The sequence below is a fragment of the Trichechus manatus genome, unplaced genomic scaffold (assembly GCF_000243295.1).
Source record: "Trichechus manatus latirostris isolate Lorelei unplaced genomic scaffold, TriManLat1.0 scaffold00030, whole genome shotgun sequence".
Classification (NCBI taxonomy): Eukaryota; Metazoa; Chordata; class Mammalia; order Sirenia; family Trichechidae; genus Trichechus; species Trichechus manatus.
Genome location: NW_004443966.1, coordinates 10,746,135 through 10,763,468, shown reverse-complemented (window position 1 = coordinate 10,763,468; position 17,334 = coordinate 10,746,135). Strand labels below are relative to the sequence as shown.

The 17,334-nt window shown below is 36.0% G+C and overlaps 1 protein-coding gene across 1 annotated transcript in view; it reads left to right on the top strand.

The window, feature by feature from the left end:
• The window catches only part of CLPX (caseinolytic mitochondrial matrix peptidase chaperone subunit X), a 51,745-nt gene that overhangs the window by 12,550 nt on the left and 21,861 nt on the right, over nucleotides 1-17,334 (top strand). The window contains exons 4-6 of the mRNA XM_023729858.1: nucleotides 7,852-8,006; nucleotides 9,640-9,799; nucleotides 11,221-11,262. Of these exons, the coding sequence (XP_023585626.1) occupies nucleotides 7,852-8,006; nucleotides 9,640-9,799; nucleotides 11,221-11,262 (357 nt within the window). The remainder of the gene's footprint in view (nucleotides 1-7,851; nucleotides 8,007-9,639; nucleotides 9,800-11,220; nucleotides 11,263-17,334) is intronic.

Here is a 17,334-nt window from a genome sequence, read left to right as displayed (position 1 = left end):
GTCGTAAAACAACATGTGTACTACTGTTTCATGAGAAACTATTTGTTCTGTAAGCCTTCACCTGAAGTACAATAAAATATAAAAAATAAATAAATAAAATAATAGATACTTTGTGTATATTAAATAAGCTACCACTGAATAAATTATTATATATTGCCCTTAAAAAAAAAAAATTTCTGGTCCATTTATTGCAGCTTTTAAAAATGTGTTCTAATACAGTTATTGTCTATTTCCGTGTGTGTGTGTGTGTGTGTGTGTGTGTGTGTGAATAAGACTGGAATAAATCCAATAATAATGTTCTGGTTAAAAAAAAAAAAAAATTTCACATTTACCATTAATATTAACTGGCCACCGTATGAAAAAAAAATACTATACGTGGCATGTGTTCACAGTTTTGGAAAGACTTAAAGTAGCTCTGTTATATAGGAGGAATACTGGAGATTGTCTTTATGGTTTTGCCTAGTAAAAGAAAGAGGAAAATCAGTCTGAACAAATAATAATTTGCATCACAACATAGAATGAAAGTGGTAGAAATGGATAATGTAACTTTCTAAACATTTTACTATTAACAAATTTGATCTAATGTAATAACAAAATTCAATCCATAATGGTAGTATCTCATTAAATATATTTTAATCAAGAAAATTACCATTTAAAAAATTTTCTTTTTTTTCGTTTTGGTGAAATTTTACACAACAAAACACCAACAATTTCTACATCTACCCTTCAGTGACATTGGTTACATTCTTCAAGTTGTGCCACCTGTCTCCATATCCTTTTCCAAATTATTTCACAGTTATTAACACAAAGTTCCTACCCCCTAAACTTCTCTTCTAATGTTTAGAGTTACTGTTGTCAGTTCAATCCTACATAGATAATTCTTTAAGAGATCCGCAGTGCTCAAGGCAGACATTCTTTTCTTATTGAGCTGAACTATTGTTTGGTTTAAGAAGGCTTCAGGGGATAGTTTTGGTTTAAGGTTTAAAGATTTCCTCAGGGTACCAGTTGGTGGGGGAGGGGGTCATCCAGCCTCAGTGACTCCAGAAAGGCGGGATTCCGTGAAAAATCTCCTTTTTTTTTTTCAGAGAAAGATTTCAACCTTTACAAACCTACAGAATAGTTTCTTAGAGGAGAAAAGGAAGGAGACTAACATTTAACGAATGCCAACATGTATAGTTTCATTCTCACAACCTTGTTTTCATAAATGAAGAAGCTGAGGCGCACCAAGCTGAAGTACTGTCTCATCCAAGATCACGTATTGGATTTGCTATTTAGAAGTTCCTATCCCATACATTTCTACTAACTGGAGATACCTGAGGGCTAACTAAAACCAAAACAAACAAACAAACCCTTTGCCATCAAGTCATTTCCGACTCATAGTGACCCACCCTGTAGGACAAAATAGAACTGCCCCATAGGGTTTCCAAGGAGCAGCTGGTGGATTCAAACTGCCGACCTTTTGGTTAGCAGCCAAACGCTTAACCACTTTGCCACCAGCGATCACTAGCTCCTCTAAAACCAAAAGACCAAATCCGCTGCCATTGAGTTGATTCCGACTCATAGCAACCCTATATGACAGAGTAGAACTGCCCCACAGGGTTTCCAAGGAGCGGCTGGTGGATTGGGACTGCCAGTCTTTTGGTTAGCAGCCTAACGTTTAACCACTGTGCCACAAGGGCTCCAGTAGCTCCTCTAGACATTAGTTAAATTTATTTTTCTTTTATGCAGTGTTTTAAACTTGCCAGGTTGTGTTAATTCCCTGGGGTGATATTTATACATGTAGATTCCCTGCTCCTTCCCTAGAGATTAAGATTCTTTAGACCTGGGGTAGGGTCCTAGAACCTATATATTTAATAATTAGACCAAGTGTGGAAAACACTGCTTTAGTGTTATCTAAGCAACTTAAGGCTGAGGTCTGTTTGCTTTGGGAATTCTAATTGGGAGTAGGAGTAGAGAATATGAATGGAAAGAATGAAGGTGAGTACTCACTTAATACACATTTTAGTAATCAAACATCTGTTGAGGCAGACACTGCTAGGCTCAGAATATAGGCAGATGAACAAGACACTCTCCCTGTCCTCTGGAGTTTTACTGTGCAGGAATAACAGGCCCCAGCAGTCAGTGAGCCCTCTTGGTTTTGCATACCCCTAATGAAAGTTTCTCCAGGATGCATCCTTTTTGAATGCCTGAGAACCTTCTGTGTCTACTCGTTGAAAATTGGGTCTTCCTCATCCTAAAGAGAGTCTTGTTTGAATCTACATTTATTTGGTTACTAGTTCATAAATACCTTTTTATATCCTTTCTGGCCACTTGTGATTCTTTTGTAAACGGCCTGTTTAGGTAGTTGTCTACTTTTTTGGACATTTTTGAATACCTGAGGAATACATGTGTCTTAGTTATCTAGTGATGTTATAACAGAAATAACCATAAACAAACAAATTTTTATTTTCTCACAGTTTAGGAGGCTAGAAGTTCGAATTCAGGATGCCAGCTGTAGGGGAAGGCTCTCTGTCAGCCTTGGAGGAAGGTCCTTGTCTCTTTGAGCTTCTGCTCCTGGGCAGTCTTCATATGGCTTGGCATCTCTCTTCCCCCATCTCTGCTTCATAGCTTGCTTGTTTAATCTGTTTTATATCTCAAAAGAGATTGACTCAGGATACACCCTACACTAATCCTGCCTCATTAACATAAGAAACACAACCCATCCAAATGGGATTATAACCACAGGCATAGAGGTTAGCATTTACAACATGTATTTTTAGGGAACATAATTCAATCTCTAACATATATATATATATATCCCCCTTTTAAAAAAATATAGAACATTATGGATAAAGGTAGTTTTGGGGATACATCTTCATGGAACATGACTTTTAAAAAACAAAAATGGTATCATATTATTCCTGGTTTTGTTTGTTTGTTGCCTTTTTTTTTGTAATACTCAGCAATGTTTTTGAGAGCTATGCATGTTGATATAGATATCTAATCCCTTCTTTTTGTAAATTTATTTTTAATTTTTTATTGAGATATTCACATATCATGCAGTTCACTCTTTTAAAGTGTACAATTCAGTGATTTTTAGTATATTCACCAAGTTGTATAACTATCACCACTATTTAACTCCAGAATATTTTCATCAACCCCAAAAGAAAACCCATACCTGTTAGCAGTCACTCCCTGCCCTTTATCCCCCAGCCCCTGGCAGACATTAATCTACTTTCTGTCTCTATTGGATTGTCTATTCTGCACATTTTGTATAAATGGAGTTATGCGATATCTGACATTTTATGTCTGACTTTTTTCTTTTTTTCTATTGTGGTGAAATATAGAACATAAACCTTTCCATTTTAATAGTTCTTAAGTGTACAATTTTGCAGTGTTGAGTATATTCACGGTATTGTGTAACATCACCACTATCTGTTTTCAGAACTTTTTCATCATCCCAAACAGAAGCTCTGTACCCATTAAACAGTAACGCCCCATTCTCCCTCCCCTCAGCCCCTGGTAACATCTATTCTACTTTCTATCTCTCTAAATTATCCTGTTCTACGGGACTAATGAGGCACAGCAGTCCAGGGACAAGGACTAGAAGGCAGAAGGGGACAGGAAAGCTGGTGATAGGGAACCCAAGGTTGAGTAAGGACAATGTTGATATGTAGTGGGGTTCTTAACCATTGTCATAGGGCAACATGTGTACTGTTTAATGTGAAACTATTTTGTTCTGTAAACCTTCATCTAAAGTACAATTTAAAAAAATTAAAAATAAAAATTATCCTGTTCTAGATACCTCATATAAGTGGAATCATACAGTGTTTGTCCTTTAGGGTTTTTATTCTTTCATTTAGCATAATGTTTTCAAGGTTCACCCATCTTGTAGCATGTATCAGTACTTCATTCCTTTTTATGGCTGAATAATAATCCATTGTTTATACATTTATCTGTTGATGGACGTTTTAGTTTTTTCTGCTTGTTGGTTATTGTGAATAATACAGCTGTGAACATTTGTGTACAAGTTTTTGTATAGACATGTGTTTTTAATTCTTTTGGGTATATACCTAGGCATAGAATTGCTGGGTCATATGGTAAACTGTTTACTTTTTGAGGAATGCCAAACTGTTTTCCACAGAGGCTGCGCCATTTTACAATACCACCAACAGTGTATGAGGTTTCCAGTTTCTCCACATCTTCTTGTTATTATCAACCAACACTTGTTATTATCTGTCTTTTTTATTATAGCCATCCTAGTGGGTATGAAGTGGTATCTCACTGTGGTTTTGATATGGATTTACCTAGTACCTAATGATGTTAGCATCTTTTCATGCATTTATTGACCATTTATATATTTTCTTTGAAGAAATGTGTATTCAAATCCTTGGTCCATTTTTTAATTGGATTACTTGTCTTTGTGTGTGTGTGTGTGTGTGCGCGCGTGTGTATGCGTGTGTATGCGTGTGTGTGTGCGTGTGTATGCATGTGTGTGTGTTTAAGGTGAAAGTTTACCCAGCAAATTAGGTTCCTATTTAACAATTTCTACACAAGCTATTCAGTGATATTATTTACATTTTTCACAATGTGTCATCATTCTCATTCATTCTGTTCTGGTTGTACCATTTCCAGTACTCTAGTTACCCTGCCCCCTTACCTTCTCATCTTTGCTTTGGAATAATTTTGACCATTTGGTCTCATGTAGACAATTTTTTAAAGGAGCTCATTAGTCACAGGTGATGTTCTTTATTTTATGAGCCAATTTGTTATTTAGGTAAAAGGTGACCTCAAGGGATAATTTCAGTTTAAGGTTTAAAGAGTATCTCAGGACGATAGTCTCAGGGAGTCCTCTAATCTCAACCAGTCCAGTAATCTAGACTCTTTAAGAATTTGAGTTCTGTTCCACATTTTTCTCCTTTTCTGTCATGATCTATCTATTGTGACCCTGATGAGAATAGTTGGTAGTGTTAGCCAGGCACCATCTAGTTCTTCTCATCTCAGGGTAGATGAGGCTGTGGTTCATGTAAACTCAGTCCTGTGGACTACTTTCTTCTCTGAGCCTTTGGTTTCCTTCTTTCTCTTTTGTTCCGGACAAGTAGAGACCATTAGATATACCTTAGATGGCCACTCGAAAGCTTTTAAGACCCCAGACAGTACTCACCACATTGGGATATAGAACGTACACTTTATGAACTATATTATATCAGTTAACTGAGTTGTCCCATGAGACTATGGTCCTAAGCCTTCAAACCCAGAAAACCAATTTTGGAGGTGTTTGGTTATGTATAAGAAGTATCCATAACTTTGTCCCCTATGTGGTTTATTTATTTATTTGTCTTTTTATTGTTGAATTATAAGAGTCCTTTACATAGTCTGGATTTTTTTTAGCCATTGTCATTGAGTTGATTTCTGATTCATTTCTGACCCCATATGTTACAGAGTAAAACTGTTCCATAGGATTTAAAATACTTAAGTAATCTTTATAGAAGCAGATCACCAGGACTTTCTTCCATAAAGCTGCTGCTGGCTGGGTTGGACTGCCAACCTTCAGGCTAGCAGTTGAGCACAAACCATTTGCACTACACAGGGAGCTTATATTCTGGATATTAGACCCTTATCAGATATATGACTTGTAAATATTTTCTCCCCATCTGTGGGTAGTCCTTTCCTTTTAAATGCTATGGAGCAGGAGTCAGTAAAAAGCCAGATAGTAAATATTTAAGGTGTTGTGTGTCAGATATGAATGAATAGTCTCCCCACTTTTATTTAAGGTAGAGCCTTTAGTTGCATATATTTTTATGTACATAATACTTTTTGAAGGGTTACTATACTACTGTCTCTGGGTGGAGATTGAACTTCTCTGTAATGGTTTGGAGATTTTATGTTGGACCCTGAAACATGTTCAAAATCTTGAGGAACTTTCATTTAAACAAATCTCCTGAAAAGGTTTTTGCTAAGGTAGGCTGTCTTTGCCATCATATATAAGCATGTTTACTGGGGACAGGAATCTGTAAACAGGAATGTAAAATACTTATAGTAATCATTAAAAGGAAAGGTTTGTTTATCCCCTGACAATTTAAGAAAATTAGATTTTTAACCCTTGTTTTTAGGACTAAAAAACATATCATTGCAAATGCTTTTATTTTTTTAAATCCTATTTTGATAAATAAAATTGAATCCTTGAACTTAAGTATATGTTAAACAAGTTTCAGTGTAAAATTTTATTACAAATATTCAAGTAGAATTTAAGCAACCCTTCAACAGTAAGAAAAGAGGTAAGTAATTTGTTGGTGTTTAAGCTCTTTCCCTTTGACCTAATTTCCCTAGACACATGATTTGTTTTTATGTTTTCAGGCAGGATTTTCCTGTCACACATTCTGAACTAGATCAGAGGCTTCTCTGCCCTTGAATCCTTGCCCCTGTTTACCGTTAGTAAGACTGGAAACTGGTACCTTATTAGAAAATAAAAGCATTGATTGTCTTTCCTGTTAATGGGAGATGTTGATTATGTATTTGGGCTTACGTTATTCAAAGGTACTTGGACTAGTTTGATCTTTATGTTTTGGTCAATAAATAGAAAACATGGATGTTTAGAATTTGCTGTTAGTCCTTAAAAAAAAAATTTTTTTTTTTTGCTGTTAAAATTTATCCAGAATTTAGTTTTGATTGGCCTTATGTTTAAGAATGCAAATATAAGAATTAAATTAGTAATTAAATTTATTTTTTAAACGTGGAAATGTCTATTTTTTTCACTTAGATTATTTTGTAAAATTTAGGTGTGCTTGCCAGTACAGTTTTTCCTGTAATCTATGGGTAGATCTCTATATATTTATAATATTCCAAGAACAGAAATTCCCATTAGTTTCTTGATTCTTTTTCTTTGTAGCTCTACCTGTCTAGCTAGATTACACAAAGACAAAAATGTATTACCTAGACGTACCAAGAGGTGGCTAATTCTTACGTAACTTTTACTTCTGTTAATAGTCTATACAGGATTCTCCACCCTGCTGCTTTTGGAGGTAGGGCTAGTCTTAGAGACGGTTAAGAATATATGCCCATATGTCTACATTCTAATGCCATGTTTTAAAAAAAGAGAGGAAAGAGGGAAAAAAAACACCTTTGGCGTAACAGAGGATATTCTATTGTTGATGCATTAAAATTGAGAAGCTTTTTATTCTCACTTTGAACTGCCTTGTGTTGTATTCGAAAGCTGTATGATAATCTTTAAATTGAGTCAGTATGACTGAGAAAGTTGTTACTTTGTTAGTGGTTTTTAGGTCAGACAAATAGGAATTAGTGGAATAGTTAAAGATGAAAGTAAGTAAGGTATGAAATAATTTTATATCTTTACCAAGTTAAGGTTTCAAAAATGCTCATGTTTTGAGAGAACCTGAAGCATATGCCTTTTTACATTGTTTGGGATTAAAACAGATTTATCTCTTTCAATTTTTCTGTGTATTTGAAAATTTTCATAATACAATGTTGGAAATAGATTAATCTACTTGTATTTTACTTTTTTCACAGTTCATTCAAGTGTTCCAATGAAATAAATTATTACTCACTAATCTCATAGTGGTGGGTTTTTAAATTAACTTTTGTGAATGGGAAGTAGAAAGAATCTAAACCAATCTTTTCTATTAATGAAGTGTATCACAAAATGAAAGAACCTAGTGGAAATGAACAAAAAAAGGTAGTTTAGTCGGCTCATCTTAGTGTGTCAACCTGGCTGTTGTTTTTCATGGCTAGTAGGGTGAGCTGCAGCACACTCTGTCAAGTGCATAGCTTTCTTTTACAGTGAGTCTTTAAATTTAAATACTGTTTCAATTCTTTGTTTTATTTTCCTCTGCTGACTTCTGTTTTCTTTTATAGCATCCACCCGTTTTGTGAAGTGTGAAAAATGTCATCATTTTTTTGTTGTGCTATCTGAAGCAGACTCAAAGAAAAGCATAATTAAAGAACCCGAATCGGCAGCAGAAGCTGTAAAATTGGCGTTCCAACAGAAGCCACCTCCCCCTCCCAAGAAGGTATAGGTCTTAGCTCAATCTTACAAGTATTTTATCTTGAGAACATTTCATTCTCTCTTCAATCCAGTTTTTACTGAGTCTTAATGCTAATATGTAAACAAGTATTGTAAGTTCTTAATATGGACTGTATCTGGCTAAGTTGTTACAGATATTTGATACTTGGAATTTAGGTATGGAGTCTGTTGCTTTTTTCCCATGTCATTATTACTACATTCAGTAACAATGAAATATAGTTAGACAACTATTAAAATAGTGGTAATATGAAATTAATCTAAAATATTATTATTACAGTAGAGTGTCTGTGGATTTATTTTTGTTAGTTTGGGCCCCTAAATAACACTAGCCTGCAATTTTCCCCGTTAAGTTAGTCTATTTTGTGGTAAAACTGCCTTCAGTCTAACAACGTAACAAGTAGATTCTTGGTGGCCAGGGTGCCAGCGCTCCCCTGTGTAGCACTGTTGCTTTTGTGATGTGGCTTCTTTCCAGGAGTCTCAGGTGGAGTGTGAGTTGGCCTTGTGAAACACGGTAGAGTGTCCCAGCAGCTCCATTGGGTACTCTGTGTGCACGCCTTGAAGACTGGGAGCCTGGCCCCTGGCTGTGTGCCTGTGTGCAGCCATGTCTCAGATGTTTCCACACACAGATTCTTTCTTACCCTCTGCCTCAGTGTGGTTTTCTTCTCCTGTGCTGAAATCCCAGTACAGTTGTTTCTACTTCCAGATGTGCTATGGCAGATTTATTAATTCATGGGTGTTACATAAGGAGTGAAAAAGGTTTTAAAAACCTATAATAAACTGTATGTCAACAAAAATATGTTTACGTGTTTGTCATGTAAAAATAAGTAACGTAATAGAAATGTAGCTATTAAACTTTATATTCTCCACTAATTTGTGTAGGCATTAGGCATCTGAGTTGTAGTTCTAGAAAATAAACAATTTAACTGTTTTCAGGAGTTGGTAAATATACACGGTTCATTTCTATTCACTAAAAGCTGAAGGAATTTGCCCCGAGTTGAAGCTGCTGGCAATATCCGAGTATAGCGTAGAGCCTTAGTTAAGAATTAAGCTTTTAGATTACCATTTAAATAAATGACTAGCTTTAAAGTTAGTTTCTGAGTAAAAAAACTAAATGTTCATTTGTGAGTATTAAAATGCATAGATACTGTTAGTGTAATGACTTTGGACTATATAATGCTTTTTTCTAAACAGGGTGATTTTATGAAAAATATTACTCATATGATTGAGAGATGTGTACGCAGGTTTTAAGTTAAGGACTTATATTAACAATGATATTTTAGACCCTTGATGGCATGTGTAGGTATTCTAAGTGACTTTAATGTTTTTTAAAAAATTAGAATCAGTTGCATTGTTTATAGGCTAGAAACTAGCATACTATTAGTACAGAGATACTTTGTTAAGCTAGAGAACAAATGAATTGTGTTTTTGTTCATTTAGGGTAAACCCTAAAGGACCTCTGAATCATTGCTACATAATGCATCGTGCCCTTGGCATTTCGTTTTTAATGAGTATCTTTATTCAAGTTTAAGATTGTAAGCACATATGCTCGGTACATAACTTTTTAATGTATGTTTTTATGCTAGCACATAGTAAATTAATCATACCTAATCATTTTTCAGATTTATAACTACCTCGACAAGTATGTTGTCGGCCAGTCGTTTGCTAAGAAGGTGCTTTCAGTAGCTGTGTACAATCACTATAAGAGAATATATAATAATATCCCAGCTAATCTGAGACAGCAAGCAGAGGCTGAGAAGCAGACATCATTAACACCTAGAGGTTAGTGTTTTTGATAATTAACTGAAATAGAGATCACTGTGCTTAGAGGTAATCTTTATTTGTAACTCCTTGTTTTGGTTTTAAACTGATTGTAGTATAGTACGGTCTTTTTCAGAGTGTGGGTCATGAAATCATTTTGGTTGGTTGCCAGTAGCATTTTATAAAACAGTGTAATAGGTGAGAATAGACAGTTTCAGAGTGCATTAATTTGTAGTTAAGTGTTGTTTCTTGAAACTTTTGTTTTCAGTTATATGTGTATAGGTACCAAGTCAAGAGTAAAATGTATTTTTTATTGAGTGTCTCAATAAAAAAATATTTGAGAGCCACTGGGGTAGAGATTGAGAGGTCATTGTTGACCACAAATGGATGACAACAGTGCACTGTACTATTCGTAAGTTTTTCTCTTTTGAGCTCAGGATACAGAATTTCATTTGCTCAAGTCAGAGAGATAAGAAGATGGTAACTGTTACATAGCATATCCGTCACTCTTGGGCCCCAGCTGCAGAGTGCAAGGTTAAGGGCAAATGTGTAAATGATTCCAAGTGCAGTTTCTATAAATGATAGATTCTGACACACCAATATACTGTATAACCTCAGCTCACTGTGGACAATAATGTTTATTAGAATGATCTTGTAAAACAAACTATACATATAGTAAAATGGAGATACTTAAGGTTTTGTTTTGTTGGCTAAAGAGCCCTGATTTCTGGTTTAGGCCTACAGTCCATCATTTTAGATTCTTTCAGCCATCACTTTACAACTTGAGGGAGTTCTGCTGAATACTTACAGCTTAACTAAGTTTATAAAACTACAATATCTGTTGATATTGTAGCTACTAAATATGTAACTGATTTCAGTGAAGACGCTTGTTGAACTAACTGCAAAACAGTTATGTAGTAGTATCAGCTACTTTATTTTTAGAAAGTGTAAGTCATAATAACTAATGGGAGATTTGGAACCTTCATTTTTATAAGGTCCACATAGCACTGTCTAGTCATGGAGCAAAGTGATTTTTTCTGGTTCATCCAGCCAACAAATCAGTGCTTAGTACTGTTCAGATGCTGAAAGAGCAAATGGTTATATGGTATTTATATTTATAGTGTGAGGGGTTCTAATTCTGATTTTATTGAAGACTTATATTATTACTACTCTCTTTTTAAAATAGATACCATCTTTGTATTTGAAAAATGTGACTATTAGATACTGAATAGCCATCATTAGGCATTTTGTTTTGTTTTTTAAATATTCAAAGGGTTAAGCATATAAATTCTTTCATAATGTGAAAAGCTGAAAAAATGTTAATGAACACATCCTTTAAATATGTTTGGAAGAGGGCAAGAGGTGGGATACTCCTTATTTATTCCCCCAAACTAAACAGATATGTAATATTTTCATGTTGCCATTTTCATCCTCTTTCTTAGAGTTAGAAATAAGAAGACGGGAGGATGAGTACAGATTTACAAGTAAGTGACCTCTCCTCAGGTCCTCCTCTGTAATCATTCTTCCTTTTGAGATTTACCTCAGTGAAGTGTGTCAGCGGTAGTAATAGTAGTCATGTATTTCCTTGTGTATTACCAAGAAAGATAAATCTTGGCTAAATGTGTTTATCATATATGGTATATATAACTTTGGGGTAGTTTTTTGTAGCTGATTTGTGTAGTTGGTATATGTTGGGTTATTTCAGCTATTTGATTTTATCTTTTCCATTGTAATTAAAAAAAAAAATTTTTTTATTGTATTTTAGATGAGGATTTACAGAACAAATAGTTTCTCATTAAAACAGTTAGTACACACAGTGTTTTATGACATTGCTTAACAACCCCACGACATGTCAACACTCTCCCTTTTCCACCTTGGGTTCCCTATTACCAGCTTTCCTGTCCTCTCCTGCCTTCTAGTCCTTGTCCCAGGGCTGTTGTGCCCCATTAGTCTTGTTTTGTTTTATGGACCTGTCTAATCTTTGGCTGAAGGGTGAACCTCGGGAGTGACATCCGGGGGCCATACTCTCAGGGTTTCTCCAGACTCTGTCAGGCCAGTAAGTCTGATCTTTTTTTGAGTTAGAATTTTGTTCTACATTTTTCTCCAGCTCTGTCTGGGACCCTCTGTTGTGATCACTGTCAGAGCAGTCAGTGGTGGTAGCTGGGCACCATCTAGTTGTACTGGACTTGGTCTGGTGGAGGCCATGGTAGTTGTGGTCCATTAGTCCTTTGGACTAATCTTTCACTTGTATCTTGTTTTCTTCTGTTGTGATATTTTTTAAAACATGACTTAGAGAAATATAGAATATTATATATAGTTTGACTCTATAACTAATTATAACACCTGCATATTTACAGGAAGTGTATTTTTAAAAATCTAGTTTGCTATTTTATGTCATTTTTTTTTTTTTTTGCCGGACTACAATTAGAGTTAGCTTGCTTGTAGGGGAGGCAGATTATCTTCTAGCTACTCTTTGCCAGAAACTCTACTATTTATTTATTTATTTATTTGTGAAATTTACATCACTGTTTCCAGCCCTGGATTGCCCCCGTAAGCATTAGGTGGTTGATGGAGGGTGCGGGAGGACCTCATACGCCAAGGAGAGTGGCCATTCAGTTGTCTTGCACCCCCCTCCTTTGGAAGTGGATATAGGAGCTGCACAGAGACCGAAGGTTCTAGGGCTGTCCTGGGAAGTTTCGCATGGCTTTCTGTTTCAGTGATTAGAATAACAAATTTAAAAAATGCTCATAGATAAACCAGTGTGAAATTTTTTCACTGATAAGGTTGTTCCTTTTATATTTGCCTTTGAAGCAAGCAGTATTATATCCACTATTTGAAGTGTGGCGCAGTGGTCAAGAGATCAGCTTTGAACCAAAAGGTCAGCAGTTCGAATCCACCAGCCGCTCCTTGGAAATCCTATGGAGCAGTTCTACTCTGTTCCATAGGGTTGCTATGAGTTGGAATCGACTTGACGGCAATGGGTTTTGTTTTGTTTTGGGTTATATATACAGGCAAGGAGTCCTGGTGGCACAGTGGTTAAGCGCTTGGCTGCTAAATGAAAGGTTGGTGGTTCAAACCCACCAGCTGCTCTGCAGGAGAAGGATGTAGCAGTCTGCTTCCATAAACATTACAGCTTCGGAAACCCTATGGGGCAGTTCTCTTCTGTCGTATGAGGTCGCAATGAGTCGGAATCGACTTGGGTTTGGTTTTGGAGTTTGGATATATAAAGGATAAGCCATGAGAACAACATACCTGGTTTATCAATTCTGGCATGATATTTATTACATGTAATAGAATTATATCAACTGTAGTTATTTTTAAATTATATGGAAATATGATTATACTGTGCATAGTAAAATTAAGAATTAGATTATATAAGTGGGGTAGAATTAGCTTATATATAAGAAAGTAAGATCTAAATAATGAACTTTAGGTGCCTGTGTAATTTATATTTTATAATCCAGAAATAGAATAAAGTATATAGTAAATACTATGTTTATAAATTTGGGGTGATGGCTGCTGAAACTAGTATGAATTAGTAAAGATAAAGTCTGTAGTGAATATTTTGAAAGAAATGTGTAATACATATAGTGATTTGATGTAATTTAAATATTAACAAGTAACAGCATTTAAGAACTTAGGTAAAAATAATTTGTAATTACATTGATTGACTTGAATGAATGAATATTTTGAAGGTGTAAATATAATTTATTTTTATGTACAATTTAGTCTTGTCCTAAGTGGGGTTTTAAGTTGCAAAGTTGGGGCATTTGGCCAAAATCATAATATAGTCAAAATTCTTTTTTTTTTTATTGTGCTTTAGGTGAAAGTTTCCAGAGCAAATCAGTTTCCCATTCGATAGTTTGTACCTAAAGTGTTCCATGACGTTGGTTGCATTCGCCTCAGCGTGTCAGCACTCTCCCCATTTCCATCCTGGGTTCACTGTTTGCTTTCATGCTGAATTGCTGTCCCTTCCCACCTTCTCATCTTTGCTTTCGGGCAAATGTGTATTAGGGCCATAGTCTCTCTCGGGGGTTCTTCCCATCTCTGTCAGACTAATAAGTCTGGTCTTTTTTTTTTTTATTTTTTATTTTATTGTACTTCAGGTGAAGGCTTACAGAACAAATAGTTTCTCATGAAACAGTAGTACACATGTTGTTTTATGAGATTGGTTAACAACCCCACAACATATGAACCCTCTAAATTCTCAACCTTTTTTTTTTTTTTTGGTGAAAATACACATAGCCAAAGATACACCATTTCAAAACTTTCTACATACACAGTTCAGTGACATTGACTACGCTCTTCCAATTGTGCTGTTATTCTCACTTAAGATGAAGGCTTACAGAACAGAATAGTTTCTCATTTAACAGTTACGACAAATGTTGCCCTATGACAATGGTTAACAATCTCACAACACATCAACAATATCCGTACTCAACCTTGGGTTCCCTATCACCAGCTTCCTTGTCCCCTTCTGCCTTCAGGCCCTTGTCACTGGACTCCTGTACCTCGTTAGTCTCATTTGGTTTTACGGGGCTGTCCACTCCCAGGCTGAACAGTGAACCTTGGAGGTAACTTCACCACTGAGCTAAAAGGGTGTCTGGGGGCCATCCTCTCGAGGTTTCTCCAGTCTCCTTTAGGCCAGTAAATCTGGTCTTTTTTTTGTGAGTTAGAATTATGCTCTACATCCTTCTCCAGCTCTGTCCAGAACCCTCTGTTGTGATCTTGGTCAGAGCAGTCAGTGGTGGTAGCCGGGCACCATCTAGCTGTGTTGGACTCAGTCCGGTGGAGGCCTTGGTAACTGTGGACAGTTAGTCCTTTGGACTAATCTTTTCCTTGTATCCTGTTCTCTTCATTCTCCCTTGCTCCTGAAGGGATGAGACCAGTGGAGTATCTTAGATGGCCGCTCACAGGCTTTTAAGACCCCAGATAAGTCTGGTCTTTTTCGTGAATTTGATTTTTTGTTCTACATTTTTCTCTCGCTCTGTCTGGGCCTCTCTGTTGTGATCCCAGTAAGAGTGGTAGGTAGTGGTAGCCGGGCACAGTCTAGTTCTTCTGGTCTCTGGGTTGTGTAGGCTGTGGTTCATGTTGTCCATTAGTCCTTTGGATTAATTGCTTCCTTGACTCTTTGGTTTTCTTCACTCTCCTTTGCTCCAGACTGGAAGAGATCAATAGTTGTATCTTAGATGGCCACTTGCAAGCTTTTAAGACCCCAGATAGTACTCACCAAAGTAGGATATAGAAGAAATGTCTTTATGAACTGTGTTGTGCCATTTGACATAGATGCCCCCTGAGTCTATGGTCCTTCACCTTTGAGCCTAGGAAATTTGTCTCCCAAGTTGTTTGCTTATGTCTGAGAAGTTTCTGCCCCTTGTGTGCTCTTGTCTATATTAATATACATGCAGCACCTACAATTATGTATGTAGAAATATCCACAACCAAACCTATATCTGCAGGTAGGTGTGCTCCCTTACACCTTCCCACACCTCTTTGGCATACCTATCTACCTATGTATCCATTTGTAGATTATTGTTTGTTAATGCTGTTGTTGCAGAATTGTCTGTGCTATGGTAATTACCGTAGTTGTCTTTTATTCTTGCGTTCCTCCTCTCGGTGTCTTCCTTTTCAAAATGATTCTTGAAGTCTCTTGGAAATCATACATTAGAGACCTATATACTGTTCTTAGTGAAGCTAATACAACTGGTTTTTCCTCCATCATTGGGACATAATGTTGTTTCTTAGATTGGGCATCAGATAAAATAGTTGGTTTGCGTTTAAGGACTGTGTTGTACAAATAATTAAACACTAGAAAAATAGCAATAATAATGGCAAATTCTTCTATAACACTTATAGAACGAACTGCTAGGCACTGTTCTAAGTGTTTGACATATGTTAATTTGTTTAATCTTCCCAGAACCACCCTGTAAGATAGAAACTTTTATCTTCACCCTCATTTTACAGATGAGAAAACTGAAGCACAGACATTTTAAGTGATTTGCCCAGGGCCACACAGCTGGTGAGCTCCGTGCATCTAAACACTGAGCTAGGCTGCTCACTCATAGTCTTCCTCATTGTAGAGAGCTGCTTATGCAATGAGATATGCAGGAGTGGAGAACAGGAGAGTCATTGAAAGTTTACTCTGGGTCATATAAAATAGATTCAGTCAGAATCATCTGTATTCTTCTTTTTTTAACTTAAACCATTGAGTAAGTTAAATATGTGTATCCTGTGATTCCACTGTAGTTAATATGCTTCTTGTAATTTTGTTCAAATTATTCACCTAAATCATTTTTTTCCCCATTGGGCAGAGCTCAATTTGAGCCAAGCCCCTTCCTATATTGTCATAATTCCTAACTAAGTTTGCTGAAATAAAGAAAAACTTTGCAGTGACACCAGCTAAACAACTGAACTCATATAGGAGACTGTACTTTCTTCCTGCTATGGATTATAATGAGACATAGTATTGTGAATTATTCAGTAATCATTAATCTTCAAGAGTAGCAAAATTTAATTAAATTCAAATGTTTATAGAATGCCTGTTATTTTTGATAAATGGAATAACCCTTTACATTAAGTATTACCCTAAGATAGTTTGAAAGTGATAGCCAGATGGAATAGGAACATAATAATAGTTATGTCTGGTGAAGTATTATACTATCATTGGTGTGGTAAAAATGCATTGGAAAGTGCTCATTTTCTTAACCCATTTATTAGAAACAACCTAAAAATAAATTTAGAGAATATAAAAATGTATAATATGATTATAGATATCTCAAAAATCTAGAGAACCAGGTACAATCTGGATATTTGGAGATCAGATAATCCGAAAAGACTGTTTGAATTCTTTCTGTCAGCCAGAAGAGAGCAAGAATAAAGATTCATTGTAGGAACCCAGCTGAACAACTGATACTTTACCACCATTATCAAAGCCCATATAGTTAAATATTGTGTCTCTGTTAGAGGGACTAGAAAGATTCAGTTGAAATCCTACAAAATCATAGATTCCGATCGGATCAGGAATAGTGAGATTTACCATATTTGGTTTCTCTGGTAGACTTACAGAATCGTTTGTAGATGTGGAAGGCACTGTAGAGGTCATCTGTTGCAGTATTTTCACTTCAGGTAAGGAAGGAGGCCCAGGAAAGTTAACTGACTTGCCATGGTTCCACAGCTGTGCAGCCACAGAACCAAGACGAGAACCTAAGTTACCTAATTCTCAGTTCAGTGCTTTCCCTTTCTCTGTAGCCCTGTTTTTTTTCATTTGTACTGGGGGAGATATATACATATCTTTCCTTAATCTCTCAAAGTGTCTCCAGATTGGTTGCATTTTATTTTTACCCCTTCCAACCATGTATTTGAAATTGATAGGACAGGTATTATTGCCGTTTTATAGATTAGGAAACAGACACACAAAGTTTGTATGACTACCCAACATCACATAGCTATGTAGAGACAAAGACCCAAGGCTAAAACTTTCTGACTCCAAGACTGTTCCTCAATTATGGTGCCTTCCCTTCCTTCATTTCTTACACTTGTCTATAAATAAGGAGAGT